Raw genomic sequence first — 19,434 nt, forward strand, 5'->3', positions numbered from 1 at the left:
TCTAAACATAATACCGGCCTTACTGATTTCGGCAATAGCGGCCAATCTCAAGGGACGCGGGACATTTTATACAGCGAAAACCCAGATATTATCCCTCACTCTTATAATCCAAAGTTACGGTAAACCCAACACAAGCTGAAATAGTTGAGGTGCAATAGCTTTATGTACTTTCCGAGACAATGGACTCTCCGGATGGAGTCTCCGACTATCAGATTGTTACTGAGAATTTATCGACAGAAATATCCAATAACTTTATCGGACCAGACCTGATGTTTGAACCCAGGACCTCGTGATCTGCGGTGCAGATATAAAAAATATATTACATGTACGAGTCAAAATAAGCTTAGCTTAGCTTAGCCAAGCCAAGCACACCCAAGCCTTGGAATTGAACAGCCGACCCATTCTTTTCCAACCGTTAATGAGTTCATCCAAAAGAAACTGTCGCCATGGCAACTGATATAATAAAAAGAGTGTCGCGATAGCAACGAGATATAGAAGAATAACGGGGTGAATTAAAAATAAAAAAGGGTGGTGAATAATAAAAAAATATTGAATAAGAATTTGTCTTTTTGTCCTTCGTTTCACATATAAACGAGCCAGTCTAGGTTCTAAAATTATATTTATATGTAACATATATTTAATTATTCTAATTTCCGATCTGGCTGAGCAACCCATTAAAGTCCTGCGCCAGGACACCTTCCGCTCGTATCCGATTTGTATAATCTTTCATTTGATTAATCTGCTTATCTCTACAAATTACGAATACTCACTTTGTCATACAAACATAATTACTATCACATAGATAGTGTACTCATTTTTATCTATATTTTTATTACCTAGTACATTAATATTACAAAATTGGCGGAATTGAACTCATGGCATTATAAAGATTGGTAAAACTCAGCGACATTTTTTTATGCCATAGGTAGGCGATGAGCAAACGGTAAGAGGTTACTACTGCCCTTAGACACTGGATCATGTCACCTTGAGAACTGAGATATTCTGTCCCTTTTGCCAGTAATTACATTGGCTCACTCTCTCTTTAAACCGGAAACCGCCTATAATAAGTACTGCTGCTTTGCGGGCAGCATGTCTGATGAGTGGGTGATACCTACTCAGATGCGCACAGAGTCCTATCAGCAAGTAAACATAGTGATACATTAATTTGTCCCTATTGTCATATGTCGATGAGCAGTAGCGTGCATATCATTAGTAGTGATAGAATGTATGTACAGCAGCGCCATCTAGCGGTGATTTACTACTAAGTGGATAGTATACCTATGTATCTTATCGATGAAAAAAGGGACAAGGCCTCTTAAAGTCTATCAGAACTCTTACTTATTTATATATGTGTTTATTTCTATATATTTATAATTATGAATTTTATTATATTGTATAAGGATTATATTTCACATGCTCTGTACTATTGTTAATTTAAAATCATTGTCATCGAACGTGTGTTTTCTACTAGTCCTCTGCCCAAAGTTGGAAGAGACAACTGTCATTAATCCAAATCTCAAATTAAGTCGAAGTATTGGTGTGCAAAAAAGAATAAATAGATAAGACTTGGAGGTTACATGCTACGCCAATGGTCACACTCTTGCAGATTACAGATTGGCATCCCATAACGCAGTTTACCAGGCGCTAAGTTAGGCAAAATTTGGGAAGCCTACTTAAATTTATTAAACTAGAAATTCAACCATAAATACGTTAAATCTTGCCAAAAGTAGTAAAAAAATATTCTATTCGCGTAAATCTTGAATTTATATCGTATATATATCATACCTATATTAAATTGAACGCCAATAATATTGTTCGCGTCAAGTTTTCCAACATATGGTAAAACTCAGGCGGCGAAACAAGCACTGCTCGTAATAACACACCAGTTGTAACAATAAACAAAGCATAATACCAAACGATTATTTTGATTTTAGACCCTGATTGTTAACATTCCGCCAACGTACCACAATTTTGACTTAAACACGCAACTGCCAAAACAATATTTGTTTAAAAAAATAAAGTGCATTCTAAGAAGTTTTCACTCTGTAAATAAATTGTGTGAAACGAGTAAAATAAAAACAGTTACACCGGCGCATGCAATTTGTAAACAGACTAAAGTAGGTCTTAGTAAACTTCGAATCTATTTGTAGGTATCTGATAAGATAGCTTTACAAACGACTTCAGTCAACATTTTTCGCACTGTAAGGTACGCAGTGCCAAATGCTAGGAACAAAGCTGTTGCTATATTATTAGTCAGAATTTTGTTATATGTACCATAGAGTATAAGACATTTTCTTTTTAATTATTTATTATTTAATTTTTGCAGTGGAAAAAAGGAAGAGGTTTTAATGCTAAGACGAGATACGTTTCTGAACAAAGACATAGTAACAAATGTTTGTCGATACACAAGATACAGTGTTTTATCTCTAACAACGGAAAGCCAACATAAATACCAATTAGGCTAGACGAGTCGGATAAGCGTATAGTGTACTCATTTACTAAAACTATTACTGCTAAGACAGTTTATTTAAAACGTAATTTCTGCGTATTGAGCAGGGTCGGATTTAAGGGCGGGCCCCAGGGCAACCGCCCTGGGGCCTCCACATGAGAGGGGCCCACAACAGAGATTCCGTCGAGTTCTTAAATATCTAGTCTATATGGCCAAATTATAAGAATGGTATTACTTACTGTTTTAAAAGTTACGGATACGACTACATAAATCATAGCTTACTGATTGAAATAAAAGAAAAACCTAATTAATTCATAATATAATTTTAAGGTTTAAAGATTTTTAGTTTTAAATTATTAATTGTTGTACAGCTACTAACATAGATATAAGTTTTTAAATTATTTCCTATTTACTAACAATTTTACGGATCAAAGTTATCCGCAATAAAACATTTTTATTTATTTATTTTATTAATTTAAGGGTCTCTACGCTTCTGTTGGTCTAGGCCCTCTACTACTTCGTGGCCCGAGGGCCTCCAGACCTTTAAATCCGACTCTGGTATTGATTATAAAACCCTTTGAGAGTATTTTTAAATAAAGCATTTGACAGTGACGTATTCATTATTACTTCAAGATTTTTTTTTGAAATAAAAATGAATATGATACCAGTATTGGAATTAATTCCTCAAAATCAAATAAATCATCGTCTGGGTCAAAAATGTTAACGTATGAACGTCGATATCGTGTACGTTGTGTTTTTCCCTCTCGATATTTTTTCTACAATTTCAAAAATGAATACTTACTTTTTTTAAGTGATTCGCCACCCACTGAGTCGTTTATCATTTCCATAATATTTACGAGCGCTTGGTATCGCGTGGGAATGTTTATTCGTAGATTTTCTAAATTAAAAAATAAAGCTTTAAATTCTTCTTATATATAAGTTTATGCAATGTATCGTATCACTAAACAAATGGTAAAGAAATAATATATGTGTCATTTGTAAAATGTATTCGTAAATAATAAATAAACTGTTATTCTACCGCCAAATAACAGTACTCAGTATTGTTGTTCCGGTTTGAAGGGTGAGTTAGCCAGTGTAACTACAGGCACAAGGGGCATAACATCTTAGTTCCCAAGGTTGGTGGCACATTGACGATGAAAGGAATAGTTAATATTTCTTACAGCATCATTGTCTATGGGTTATGGTGACCACTTACCATCAGGTGGCCCATGTGCTCGTCCGCCAACATATAGCATGTTGGCATGGCAAGATTTAATTACTTAAAGACGATCTTGGATATACAGGATAGGTCAGTTAATATGGGAACACGCTATATTTTAATAAATATTTAAAAAAAAATAATAGACAATCACTTCTTAAGTTGCTTGATAGGAATTACGATATACCATAACATACTACTCAATTATTATAATATTGTTAATGAGATAATGTCATCCGCCCTAGAGTATCCGAGTGTACTGAGCCTATTTTTGTAAATAACTTACTATTGACTCACTTGTATAGACTATAAATATTAATAAAGCTGTTGTTCATTATTACAAAATTATTTATTTATATATATACCTATATAATCAATTTTGATTACGTTGTTGTTACTCGTTCACAAAATATTCACACAGCTTTTATTTAGTTCTTTGCACTTTTTTTAAATATATAGTTAGCATAGAGAGAAATATATGTATTATTCTTAACACGCATTAAAATACAGAAAATATGTTAGATGATTTCAAGGTAAGTTTTTATTAAAATTGAATGTAAGGTATTTTTTTCAAATAAAAAAGTTACTTTATGGAAACATTCTCATTCTTCTTGAAAATTCTTAATTTTCTATATATAATATGTTGCTTGAATTCGTTCCCCCAATCGACGCGTATTTGTATGTATTTAGGGACTAAACATTAATAACACTTCTGTTAATAAATGTTATTAATACAGGATAAATTACATACATATATAATTGTAATTAACTAACATGACTCTATTTTTAAATGTTGAAAAAGAATAACTACTGCGTTTCTTGGCGGTTCTTCTCGGTAGAATCTACTTACCGAATAAGTGGTAGCTTCGCTTAATATACATAGTTATAATGAATATTAATAATGTCGATAATAATGACGATTCAAAAGTGCTTGTAAAAGCCTACTTTAATAAAGTATATTTTTAATTTGATTTTACTATATTATTTTAATTTTAAGAAATGAGAACGTGATCACATGCTGTTACAAGACACACTAAATATTCACAAAAATTGTCTTATTGAAAGAAAAAAATATTGGCTATGTTAAGGTATATGAGAAATACTTCACATTGAATCGCGATCAGCATTAATAAGCCGTTTGCGCTGCGCTGGCTCCACCTTTTTATACGCTAAAAAAATTAAAGTATGCAATTATGCATTTAGTGTAAGTGAAATGAATAATAACAACTAAAAAAACATTATAAAAAAACCGTTATTGTAACATGTATATTAAATGAGTGATAATAAATTTATAATAAATCCATTAGTTCGTTTCTAATCATTCGGGTTTAGATAAGATGATAACTTATATTATATGATTTTTTCTTGCTCACTATAGATGACGTATTTATTTATTTTATTTATTTAAACACTTTATTGTACACCACAAATTAAACAGATAAGTAAGAACACATAAAAAAAAAAAAAAAAAAATAGATGGTACAACCGGCGGTCTTATCGCTTTAAAGCGATTTCTTCCAGACAACCGAGGTGATATGGAGTAGTAGCCAACAGAGAAATGGTAGGTGGTGTAAAATAGACTACATGCATAGATACAAATAATATAATACATAAATAAACTACTACATACATATAGCTAGGTACATAAATACATTTATACATACATATATACATAGAGTCATACATAAAAACATATAAATATACAGATATATACAAATAACAAATGGTATCTAGTCGCCATTCAGTGTGAGAGTGTAAGGTAATAATTAATAACTTTAGTTTTAAATAATGTTAAAGAGGTTGCAGATTTGATATTAAGCGGGAGGGCATTCCACAATCGAGTAGCCTCAGCCGTAAAAGACTTTTTGGAAAAAATTGTTTTCTGCACAGGTGGATTTAAAAGTAAATTTTCAGATGAACGTAAGTTCATGTTGTGTCCGTCAATAACATTGCGAGAATTCAAAAATTTAAATTTTTCTTTCAAATAAATAGGTGAGTGAGGATTGAATAACACACAGTACAGAAGACAAACAATATGTAGATTCCGGCGAAAACGAATAGGTAACCACTTGAGCTGAGTACGAAATTCAGAGACATGGTCATATTTGCGTAAGCCAAATATGAACCGTATAGCTAGATTTTGAAGACGCTCAAGTTTATTTAATTGGTCCTCATTTAAATCTAGATAGCTTGCGTCTGCATAATCGAGAATAGATAGAAGTAGAGAATGTGCTAACATAGTCTTGGTGGAAATAGGAAGAAAGGAACGGAGGCGTCGTAGAGAGCCCATCGCCGAAAACATTTTCCTGCTGACTACATTTAACTGATGTGACCATGAAAGTGTAGAATCTAGATGTATACCGAGATTTTTTACCGTAGAACTATATGGTATAGTACAATTATCTAATATAATCGTAGGAATGTTTCTCCAGTCAACTCTTGAAATCATAGCAGCACTGCCAATAATAATGGCCTGTGATTTTGATGGATTGATCTTTAAACCATAACACTTGCTCCAATCACTGATTGTAACCAGGTCATCATTAATGGCAGCGATAGCGCTGGGCAAGTTATCCAAGGTTGACTGGGTATAAAGCTGGAGATCATCTGCATACATGTGGTAGAGAGAAGAAATCTTTTGAGTAATAGAATTAATGAAAATAGTAAAGAGAATAGGAGACAACACGCCACCCTGAGGCACTCCAGCACGTACTTCACACCAAGACGAAAATGTCTCGTCTACCTGAACACGTTGCCTTCTGCCTCTAAGATAACTCTGAAACCAGCCAAACACCGATGGAGATATGTTAAGAGAACGCAGCAAACTCAATAAGATGTCAAAGTTGACAGTACCGAAAGCATTGCTAAAATCTAACAATGTCAGCACTGTAAGTTGTTTATTATCCATGCCCAATCTAATGTCGTCGGTAATTTTCACGAGCGCTGTGACCGTACTATGACCGGAGCGAAAGCCAGATTGGAGTGGATTAAGAAGGCTGTGCCTATTTAGGAATATTATTAATTGCTGGAGCACTAGTTTTTCTAAAACTTTGGAAAGGAATGGAAGGATGGAGATAGGACGAAAATCAGTGTAGTTCATAGAATTAGCCTTTTTGGGGAGTGGAATAATACGGGCTACTTTCCAGGCATCGGGGAACTTTGAGGAAGTGATGGATTCATTAAGGATATGAGTAATAACAGGAGCAATAGTTTCAAGGATAGGTACAATCATATTACGGCCAACGCCGTCGTCGCCCACGGCATTAGAAGAGATGGACATTATGCTCTTCTTAACATCACATTCGGTGAAAGGAATGAAATTAAACGGTGGATAGTCAAAGGTTGGCAAACAAGAAAGAATATTTAACGTCCGCTCTTTTTCTGCGTTGTCAATAACGTCAGATGAAGAAAAATGCTTATTAAGAGACTCTATGTCAATGTTACGGTGAAGAGAATTATGAGATGATTTGCCAATTCCAAACGATTCGAGGAATTTCCAAACTTTAGCTGGGTCGCCGTTTTCGACTGATTTATGAATGTGGCGTCGTTGCGCATCTCTACACGATGTATTGCAGCGATTCCGGATTTTATTATATTTAATACGGTTTTTGTCACATGCATCAGATTTTAATTTACTTTTAGCCATAGCTTTTTTCGCAATTAGACTTTTTAATTCCTCAGATAGCCAAGGCGCTGGTAAGTGTTTAATTTTAATAGGTCTAACCGGAGCATGATTATCATAGAGACCAGTCAGACAAGAATTAAACATGTCAACTTTTAAGTCGACTGAGCTGGCATCGACTACAGCTGACCAATTAATTTTGCGAGCATCCTCAGTAAGACGTTCTTTATCCATTCCACCAAAACTACGCCGCAGAAGTATTCTCGATTTTGCTTTAGGAGGACGAACTTTGTATGAAACAAAAATCAGATCATGATTCGAAAAAGCATCAGCCTCAAATTGGATGTGCGTGAGGACAAAATCTGGAGATGACACTATAATAAGATCAAGAAGTGAAGGGACACAGTTAGGGGGGTTATGAGTGGCCGAGAGAGGCAAAATGTGTAGGTTGCACGCTTCAATTACAGAGTTTAGCTTTCTGCATCGGTTGTCACCTTTAAGGAGACATGTATTAAAGTCACCCATAATTATGGTATGACTATATAAGGGAGACAAATTAATTAATAAACTTTCGAATGCAGAAAAATAATCAATATGTAGAGAGGGAATATAAAATACGCCGAGAAGAATTTTGGTGAGAGAAAGAGTTATTTCGATGAGTAAGTGTTCAGCAGCATTAGTTGGAGGAGGCTGAGTCGACGAGCTAACAATAGTAAAGGGAATATAAGAACGAAGGTAGATCGCGACTCCACCCCCACCTTTACCAATGCGGTCGTTACGTATCAGTGTAAACCCTGGTAAGCAGTAAGATGTAGATGGTAAACATGGCTTTAACCAGGATTCGGAGATGAGAATCGCGTGGATATTACGAGATTCAAATGACGCAAGCATATCGGGATAATGGGCCGGAATACTCTGTGCATTAATGTGAATAACGTTGAAATTCTTCATTGAATCTGAGAAACAAGAATTAAGGACGACGTTTAAAGGGAGGAAAGATGTACTGTGGAAACTATCCTCATCCTCAACTGACAGATCTTCATTTGATGAGCAAGACAAAAAATGGCTACTAGATATACTATTATTTAATGACATTATGATAGTTTTATAATAGATATATATAAAATACAATAATAAAAATAAGAAAATTTATATATAAATAACTTATAATAAATAGTAAATAAGTTATAATAATAATAAACCAATAAAGGCAGAAACCAACCCACCAGCGGTCTGAGAGAAAGAAAATCACTTAAAAGGTAAAAAACAAATTCAAAACCGTTGTAAACTAATAGATACTATCAAGTAAAAATAAAACACGTTACAACAAAAGAAACAAAATTGTAAAAAATAAAATAAAAAAGAAAAACATAAAAAAGGAAAAGAACAACAAGTAACATATTTATAGTAACAAAAATAATATATAATGAATGCAATAAGTAAACTATACTAGTATTGAGATAAAGAAAAAATAATGCAGAAGCTAAATTATGATAAACATTCGTTATGACATTTATATCTCAAAGCAATAACGGAACGCAGTATGAATGCACTTGTCAAGATGTCAACGTGACAGTGTTTAGTTGTTTACATTTTACAACACAAAATTGCTTACTACCTGATTTGTTAAATTATATTAGTTTTATTACGTGATAAAACTAAACTGAAAATTGAAATAAACAAAAACAAGACAATAAAAAGAAAGAAACGAAGTTGATACAAGTACTCGCGAAAGGAAGACGTTAAATGTTAAATAATCAATAGAAAAATCAAAAACAGTACAAGATAATAAGGATAAATTATTTCTTAACGATCCTTTTAGATCGCAAATAAGTTGTTTTGCTATCCTTAACTGCATTTGAGACAATAGTCGCAGCAGAAGGGCCTTGAACCACACTGTCACTGTCACTGGGGATGGCATCCAGTTCCTGTTTTGTGTGAACACGATGCTTCGACTGGTCGGACCCCATCACCACCACTACACCATTATCAGTCCAGCATCTAGATATCCCAAATCGCTGCCGGGCTGCTAAAAATACTTCATGGCGACGTTTGGTTAGAAATTCAGATATGGTGATACCGGTGCCTTTAAGGTTCTTTTTGGCGCCCCAGACCTTGTCTTTAACCGAAGTATCCTTGAATTTCACCAGAATCGCACGTGGCTTACCTTTGCCAAGCTGACCAAGGCGATGGGAACGGGATATGGAGTCAGCTGTTAATCCAGGGAGTTTAAGGTGATCGCCCAAAACTTTTGAGATATGAGCCGGTATATTCTCATGTTTGTCCTCCGGAACACCATGAACCAGGAGTATTTTCCTACGTGACCGCATCTCCATCACATCACATTGTTGGGACAGCAACTCCACCTGCAGTTGCAAACTTTCAAGAGCCGCTATTACAAAACTGCGGAACGAATTGAATTGGCTGTTGATATTGGACACGGGGCTTGAGGCAGGAACAGCATTTCTCAAGTCTCTCTGGAACTCTGCCATCCTCAAGTTAAAGTGCTCCGTGAGATCCGCTATAGAGCTTTTAATTGATTCCATGTTGTTGTGTTGGATTTGTTCTAATTGTGGTAGTGATTATTATTCTCAGACCAAGCTGGCAGGTGTAGGAAATGTCACAGGTACATTAAATTATTTTTATATTATTAAAACTATTTAAATTAATTAAATTTAAAGATGTAAAAAATTTGCGACTCTGTAAAAAATTTAATTAACACAAGTAATCATATATTTGTTTCCTTATATTATAAATACTATTTGTATCCACTTATAGTCTTTTCTGAGATCGATTCATTATAATTCCATTGTTTCAATTGCTGCGCAAAAAGCTGAAGCAATAGCACAGACAGGAGGGCTGGTTTGTTTTTTGCCCAGAGGATCGGAATTGCGATTCGGGGAAATGCTGCTAGCATTCTTGCCACCATTCCACGCGGTCAAGATTTATACAGTAACTAGTTTTAGTTCATATTTGTAAATATATAAGCATTTTATGTTGTTAATTATTATGTTAATAAAATTTACTTGTTCATTACGATATGAACAAGTAAATTGTGATTCTTCTTTACTAAGTCAAACAATTCTTATTTGAACGCCTAAACCCTTCCTCCCTGCGGCTATCCAACTAATCCCTTTCTATCATTTGTCATTGCAGCGCTACCTTTTGGTTATAATTGGTCTAGAGTCATTTTATACCTATGTGTATGTCAACAAATTTGCAAATCCTTAGAAATTTTTAAGCACCAGCTTCATAAAAAGCTACCCTGAGGCATGGGACACAGACGTAAGTCATTACTACATTTGAACATAAATTTAATATAATTATTATGATTACTTGTTTATTTCGAAGTTAATTAACTGATGAGAGGTGATTACCACTTTATTACCATTATTAATCACCATTCACTTTAATATGTTTACATTTGTACCTATATTCTATTTTTCTATTTTATCAATGATTTAAAAATTTAAAAATCGCTTAACTATTAAGAGATGTAAAAACTTGTACCATGTAGGTCTCTTAACGTAACAATAATTTGTTACTTGTAGAATATATAGCAGTCTCTTTTATATTTAGTTATTTTAACGAGAGTCAGGAATGATAATTACAATTATTCTGCTTAAATATTTATTATTTTCTTCGTTCTTAGACATCAAGGTTTTATTTAATAGCGTACTTTTTACGTATTCTTTTTAGTAAATTAATTTCACTATCAGCACTGTCTTTTAACAGATTCGAAAAGTTGATTGGATATAATATGTACTAATCTGTATCTTTAATAAACAATAATTAACTGTTTGTTTACTTGCATTCGAAGAAAAGTTTTTTATTCGTTATTTAACTATAAGAACATTTAACTGTAATGAACAGGAAAATTTAAATGAAGAGGTCTTTTTTAAGGAAAGTTGTTTATATGCTTAGACAAAGCTGAAAACACGTCGAAACTACATGAGCCCTATGGCTGGCCACAAACTACACGCATACTAGTAAGGTAGTATGACGTTTGGTGTGGAGCAAAGTAGCTGTCACGTACACAAAGATGGTGCGTTTAAATAAAACTAATTATAACGGATGAATCGCGTATATTAATTATTTTTAAACATTCCGACGTTTCGAGCACTTTGCAGTGTTCGTGGTCACGGGTAGACTAAGATGACATTTGTCTATTTGAAGAATTAATTAATAATTAATTTCTTCAAATAGACAAACAACAAACATAAAGATGGTGCGTTTGTTTTAGTTCTTGTGTAGTGCAACATTCTGTCTAGATACTTATCGTGACCTTAACCGATGATTGCAGGTAAACCCAGGCAAGCACCACTATATATATGTGCTTAATTGTGTTTATAATTCATCTTGTGCTCGGCGGTGAAGGAAAACATGGTGAGGAAACCTGCATGTGTCTAATCTCATCGAAATTCTGCCACATGTGTATTCCGACAACGTGGTGGAATATGTTCCAAACCCTCTCCTTAATGGAACAGGAGGCCTTAGCCCAGCAGTGGGTAATTTACAGGTTGTTACTTTACTTTACTTTATTTACTTATATAAATAAACTAAGGAAAATACCATTACAAGTTTTTGTTTTACTTAACCACAAAAAAATAAGCTAAAACAAATATGACGTAAGTACGTTTCCTGGGACAATAAATGTAAATAGTCACGCCATTATTTTTCTCGGAATATTGTATTAACAAATACGGCTTTAAGATTTTACAATGGAAATATCACAAATTTTAATTGTAAGAAAGGGAGTCAGCTGTTCATTATAATTTATTGGAGTTTGTGTAAGTTTCCCAAATGTAGAATGGTGTGTTAGGTAAGTCGTGCTAATTAATATAGCCAAACTTTTTGTGTGCAGTCTCGTATGGAATTTAATACATAATCTTTAAAATGTATGCTGTTTATAGGAGTTTTTGATACATGAGTTTTCTCTCCCAGTTTTTCGTATATTATGTTCAACATGACTTCGAGCAGAGCACGCAAAAAAAAATTAAATTACAATCTTTAAACATTTATGTATGATTTGTGTTCTATCGCCCTTATTGCATCGGCCTTTTCTCGTTATTAGTATAAACTAGGTGATTTTTCTGTCACTTACTATATTATTGTTCCAACCCACAATGTAGTGACGAGTATACGGAATACGGACGTAATGTGTATACATATAATTATAAGTTCTTTTTTCTGTGATATAATAACAAATTTTGGCCAAATTTGCCACCCCTCTAAATCTGCAGCCCTAGTCTCCAGCCTACTTATCCTATTGCCTACTAAATCCACCACTGACAATTGTTTCTTTCTGTCTAAACTAATTGAAACGACGTTCGTAATTGATAAGATGTGAATCTTATTCACTTAGGCCGAATATTTAAAACTTAGAGTGTCACGACAAATCGACTATACCATCGATGTTTTTATAATAATTAATTATATAATTTAAGTCTAAAATTCGGGGAGTGACAAAACTCCGTCTACTAAAAGAGATTTCAAAAAAGTGTCTCTACATGACTGACTACTATACTGCAATATACGAGTGCCCTCCTATGTATGTGGCGCGTAGGACGTATTCATACAAGCGTAGGTATAATTAATTTTATAAACTCAGATTATAAAACAAAAGACAGATGTAAAGGTCGGTTTTCTTATATTTGTCTTGTAATTTTAATAAATAATGTTTTGTTATGAGTTAATAACGTATTAAAAAAAAAGACGCGACGTTTCGCATTACCATATTATTAGGAAATTGTAATTGGTGTTGATTTTGATGCTTGTCTATAATATTCCGCACACTTTATATGCATTTTTTACGTTTTATAATCTATGGAATATGGATATCATAAATTTCAATTAGTTATCATCATTCCTTTACTTCTTTCATTATTTTTCATTTATTGAAGTACAAACGTGGTTAATTTATGTCGTTTTACCTTTTTTAATACAAAATATAGATATTATATCGAGTGAAACTTCGTTGCAAACGAGCGTCCCAGGACACCTCACATTGTACTTCCTTTTTGGAAGCTAAAAAAGTTCATTTTAATTAAAAGTTAAAAATTCACAATACAAAATTTACTTCGAGGATATTTTATTCTTACTATGTTAACATTAACTTTAAAATATAATTTTATCTAATGTCTTTCAAGGTTTTTTACTTTTTTTATATTTGAATTACTAGTTAAGGCCCTCGGCTTCAACCGCACTTTAAGCTTATATTGCCAGGTGTTACACATATAAAAATAGCGAATGTCCTTCCATAGCTTTATGCGAAATTCCATCATCGGTTCAGTGACTTGATCGCAGACAAAGTTGGTTTCGCATTTTTAATTTTATTATAGATATAAAAAAAATTAATTATATACAATTATATAGCTCAAAAACCACATTCAACATTACAAAGCTTCTAAATAAAATATTGAATTACGCAACTTCAAAAACGATGTCATTATTATTTGCGTCTTTCTGGTAGCTCGCTAATTTTGACGCTTGCATTATCGCAATTCATGTTTTAAATCTGTCAAAAATTTTATTTTTATCCAACAAAAACTGTATATAACTTCATATGAATACCATAATTGATTTAATAAGAACTATTTAATGCATTTTTAAATTAAGTTACTATAGAAAGCGCAGTGTAGATGATTTGTAACTTTCTTTTGTACTTGACTTGTTAGTAATTGGTCTCTATGAGTCAGTGTTGAACAAGCGTAATGAATGGCTAACAGACTTGTTTGTTCCGTGGAATGTTAGCTTTGGTCAGATAAACTCTCGGCTAACATTCGGCTATATAAGCAACATAGTTTGTTCCGCAACACTCTGTAAGGTCGTCCTAATTTTATCGTTTGAAGTAAACTCATTTATCTAAAACTCATCACGTTTCATAAAATTGATAGGAAATTGTTCTCTCTGTTACTATGTTAGTAATATTTAAAATGTACCTATGCTTTATGTTTGATTCAATTTTGAATTAAACTAACATCAAATGTACTATTGTGAATATACATTTTATTTACATAAGAATCTTTAACGAATATTCTATAAGTCTTAAATAGTTTAGTACACAATTTTTTTGTCAATCTTCACTTATGTAGGTAATGTATGATTGAACAGAACCTGTGCACCACCACTGTTGTGCTCGACGCGTTTTTTTTTTTATTCTGATAGCTTACTTTGAACTTGACAGTCAAATTTTGAGTTTTAGCTACCACTTCGTTATACTTCAGAATATAAGGAATAGAATCTTATTATTGGATATGTAATTTGTTGGATTACAAGGTACTCTTTTGTAAATCCTTCCGGATTATTGGGGGTCTTACTCTTGGGCAGTAGGGTTCTATAATCCGACAGTTTCGAATACCGGGGTCCACTGCGTATATTATATAAGTCATTAACTAAGATAGACAAATATGAAATAAAAATAGTTGAATCGTAATTCCGATCCTCTAGGCGAAAAAACGAACCAGCTCTCCTGTTCAGTGGAGGCAGTAAAGCGAGGTGCTATACTTTTGATGAAGCTTTTTGAAATTTTGATATTGTTACATTATTTGTTTACCATGATGTTAGTAAGCGTACAAGAATTATAATGTGTTCAAATAATATTTACCATATATGTAAATACGGTAAGAAGTTGACGTCTAGACTTCCGGCCAAACCAAATTTAAGGACAAACTAGTTTTGCCTCGGCTACACTATTTCATCCTATACAACAGTTTATCCTAAAGCGTGCGTATTTATGTATATTAGGACAAATTTTAACATAATAATTAACAACATTAAATGCTTAAATAAATATATACAAATATGAACTAAAACTAGTTACTGTATAAATCTTGACCGCGTGGAATGGTGGCAAGAATGCTAGCAGCATTTCCCCGTTGAATCGCAATTCCGATCCTCTGGGCAAAAAACGAACCAGCCCTTCTGTCACCAGTGGACAAATTATTTTGGACTAGCCTAAATTAGTTTATCCTATCGGGCTTAGGACAAATTAGTTTGGACTAAGCTGTATTAGCTGATCCTATCGTGTATAGGAAAAACTAATTTAACCTAGACTAAAATTCCTGAAGGCGCTGAAATTCGGTTTAACCGGTAGGTGGCAGAGAGTAACTCAGTACGATATTTGTTGTCTTGACAAGACTGTACGACTGACATTATAATAACTTAATATTTATACAATGCGGCTTCACTATAAATTCCTAACAATTATGTAAATTAAGATTGGCTATCAACCTAATTTTAATATTTCTATGTATTGATTAGATACAACGCTACACAATTACTTGCATCAACATACTTGTTGCATAGTTTTTGTTTGTTTTACATGCGTCGTGACTTAAACTATGTCTGCTATATTTAACGACGAGGGTATTTTTTACCAAAACAAATCAATGTTAATATAACTGTACGCGTAAATATTAACCCAAACTCGAATTTAAAATAGAAGCATTACATTTTCATCATCATCATCATCATCAGCCCATACCCGTCCACTGCTGGACATAGGCCTCTCCAAGTGCACGCCACTGTGGTCTTTCTCCGGCTACTCGCGTCCAGCTCCTGCCTGCCGCCTTGGGTAAATCGTCACTCCACCGTGCCTGAGGACGTCCTACACTACGTTTTACATTTTCATACTGTTTGCCTAATTAAACACTATCACCGGTTCGGAAATTATCCTGACCTAAGAAGAACGGCCTAAGAAATTCAGCGATTCTTTTTTGTCATTTTTATTATTCACATATATTCAATATGAAAAGAAATAAACACAGGTTTATATACTAACAAGAAGAAGTCAAAATTATATTTGTTATAGTAACAATATACCGACGTACCAATAAAAACTTCAAAATATAATTTATTCAAGTAGGCAAGAATTTTCATCATCATTTTACAAAACTAAATTAAGTAAAGCTACCATCGTTTCAAAATTTATATTCTACCGAGAAGAGTATGCAAGAATCAATCACACTAATTACTTCATTCCGACATTTAAAATACAAAGTTGTGTTCGTTGAAAACTTAATACCTCACTAACTAAACTAATTTTAAGAAGCATTATGCGTCCGATCCTGATAAATTATGTTTAAACTTTATAAATTTGTGGTCTTGGTATCTGACACAGCATCGACGTGCAATGATAGCGCGACTCTTATCGGATAGTAAGTCGTTGTATATGCGCCTGCGCATCCTCCAACGTGAAAGATGTGGTCATTTAAAATGTTACTTATCCCAAAATATTAATTTGAAATAGAAATTAAATTAATATTAAATAGAAATTAATTATTTTTAACTAATCATCCCTTAATGATCTGTTTCCTTTCTCGGAGGAACTCTAGGGCATATTCTATTCTCACAGATGTGAAAACAACATCATCTAATGAGCAAGTCATTCAGTAATGAGTCATAACATATAGGTTTATAAAAATGGTCCATTTAAAAGTACGTACGGGTAGTATACATAATCAATTATTACTTATTTTCATATATTTCTGTAACTCTATAATTTTTTTGTCATTTGTTGATAATTGCTTCGTTACATTTTTAATCTATTTTCCTTAGACAATTATTCACAACTGTATATTTATATACCCTAATGAATTAATTGCCTTAATTATTATTAATACACGTTTGCACTAGCTACCTGTTTGTGTCTAAGCGCAAATCACAAGTATAACCTTGCTCATTTGTGAATATTAAAAAGCAAAATTAATAATTAACGGCTTAACTTTTTTTATGGAAGTTGTAATTTCCTAACTAGAATATTTATAATACGTTCATTGTTAAAGTATAAGTTACAAGAGAGTGGGTAAAGAAGCAGAATAGACGTAGCATTTAGAAAATAAAAGTATTTCATTCCTTAACAAATACTCATGTAATTAATTACGTGTATATGTGTATACATTATGTGTATTATTTATATTTATATACAGTATATAAATTTGTAAACGAAGATTTCTTTCATTGACAACTTTCCGAAACATTTTTTAAATTTCCAAATGTTTATAAATTTTCAAACTGCCTTCCAACGATAGTTGAAGTCATAATCTTTATTCATGGTGTGAAATTGTACATATGAAGTATCATGCGCTATTCCAGACTATAATCTATCTCTGTACCAATTTTCATTCAGATCCGTTCAGCCGTTCCGCCTTCATTAAGTAGCAAACACCTATCGATACAACCATTCACATTTATAATAATGTAATGTTTCAAAAATGTACGACCAATTCGAAAATAAAAACATACCTAAGAACTGACGCAAAACACATAGTTTACAGTTATAATCAATATTTACGTTTCATGATATCATTTTCTATCAAGAATATTCAGTGTATGAAATATTAATACGAGCAGAGCATAAATGTAAGTACTTTAAATCACAATATTTGTTTATATACATGTATTTTCTTTTTAGTTATAGTCTGCCGTTTAGCTAGTATGAATAATAAACTAATGATTTGTTGTGAATGATCTTTTGCTTCTTAATCTATCCAGATATAGTCAAATTATAATAATGTTACCAATTATTATTAATATAATTATTATATACATATTATAAAATAGGAGCGTCTGTTTGTAATATTAAAATAGTCTTTTTTACTCAATTCATACACATACACGGTACATATACCAAAATAACATTTTTTACGATTTTTGTGTATCGGTCTGTCTCTCTGTTTGTTCCGGCTAATCTCTGGAACGGCTGGACCGATTTTAACGTGACTTTCACTGATAACTGATATAATAAGGAGTAACTTAGGCTACAATATTTTTTGTTAAATTCAAACGTGTACAGGGTCGCGGGCACAGCTAGTTGTTTTATAAGTTACCGATATAAGTCTATAAATCATAACCTACTGATTGAAATTTAAATATTCAAATTAATTCATACTATATTTATTAGTCACCACGCCTATGTTGCTCTAAAGCCTTTACTCTTTTGTGGCCCCATGGACTCCAGTCCTTTAAATCCAAATCTGATCTTTTGTGTTCAAGTAAAAAGGACCTAACAAGGAATTTCTTCCTCTAACCATTACAGCTACTAGTAATATGCATTGCAAGAATAGGTATGTATACTCATTTCTTGTGTTGAACTTAAATCACCTTTGAAACATGAAATAGCATGGACAATATTTATCCTGCACTCATTCTCAAATATTGTCTGTCATGTACAATTATGATAACGTTGTAAATGACCAAATAAAAGTTAAAATGTTTAAGCGAAACTTACTTCTTGTATATATATTTCCTCTCCGGACGAATTTGAGTCTACGAGATATTTTTCACAGGACGGTCCATACATGTAGAAGAAGTGCTGATTTGCGGTTATGTTCGTTTGCTCCCGGCCTTTATACACCGTAGGATTGAAGGGATGAACTGTACTTTCGCTCACGTCTACCTCCTTGCAAGTTCTGTTGAGGAACATCATGCCCGCTCCGCAGCACTTCCACAAGCACACTCGTCCAATGCATGGACATCCGTATCTAACCAATTCATCATTGATCGTCTCTTCGTACCACGAAGTTTCGATGTATTCCAATCCATCATAAATAATAGAGCCATTTGCAAATTTCAATCCATTGGTTATATTCAAACTTTCTTCCTTCGTACACGGATTACAGCTTACCAAGGATATACCGATCAAGAACAGAAATAGCACAAACATTGTGATTAATTATTTATTTAATACGATCACGAGTTTCACTAAAAATTAACGGCCTCTCCGATGAACTACATCCTTTGTAATTACTGGGACAATTTATTTCAAAAATCACTTATGAAATAATTTATCACTGAATTTCGTATTAATAATGATATAATTTTAACAAAATGAATCCGTGACGAAGTGTTTATCGCGAATAGAGTGTTCTTTATCTTGGCACTCGTGAAGTAATTCGATGTATCATTTTTATAGTGATAAGAGATAAGGTAGATCGCGGAATAGGTTGAGTATGTCAGTCAAGACTATATACGTCACGCTCGGGGAATGCTCGTTTCCCGACTGACCAGTGACCGACTGACGGACCGTAAACCGTCTGCCGACTCTCTTATTTCTTTGCTAACAAATGTTTGCAATTGTAATCGTAGCATACAACTACGTATCGTTACTCACGATTACAACACTGACAATATATGTACCTATTT

The 19,434-nt window shown here is 33.2% G+C and overlaps 1 protein-coding gene across 1 annotated transcript in view; it reads right to left on the bottom strand.

The window, feature by feature from the left end:
* LOC124534261 (G-protein coupled receptor Mth2-like) overlaps positions 1–19,323 on the bottom strand; it is a 44,664-nt gene extending 25,341 nt beyond the window's left edge. Inside the window, exon 1 of the mRNA XM_047110010.1 lies at positions 18,521–19,323. Within this exon, the coding sequence (XP_046965966.1) occupies positions 18,521–18,955 (435 nt within the window). The 5' untranslated portion in view covers positions 18,956–19,323. The remainder of the gene's footprint in view (positions 1–18,520) is intronic.
* Between the last annotated feature and the right edge of the window lie 111 nt (positions 19,324–19,434).

The sequence above is a fragment of the Vanessa cardui genome, chromosome 12 (assembly GCF_905220365.1).
Source record: "Vanessa cardui chromosome 12, ilVanCard2.1, whole genome shotgun sequence".
NCBI classification, from domain to species: domain Eukaryota; kingdom Metazoa; phylum Arthropoda; class Insecta; order Lepidoptera; family Nymphalidae; genus Vanessa; species Vanessa cardui.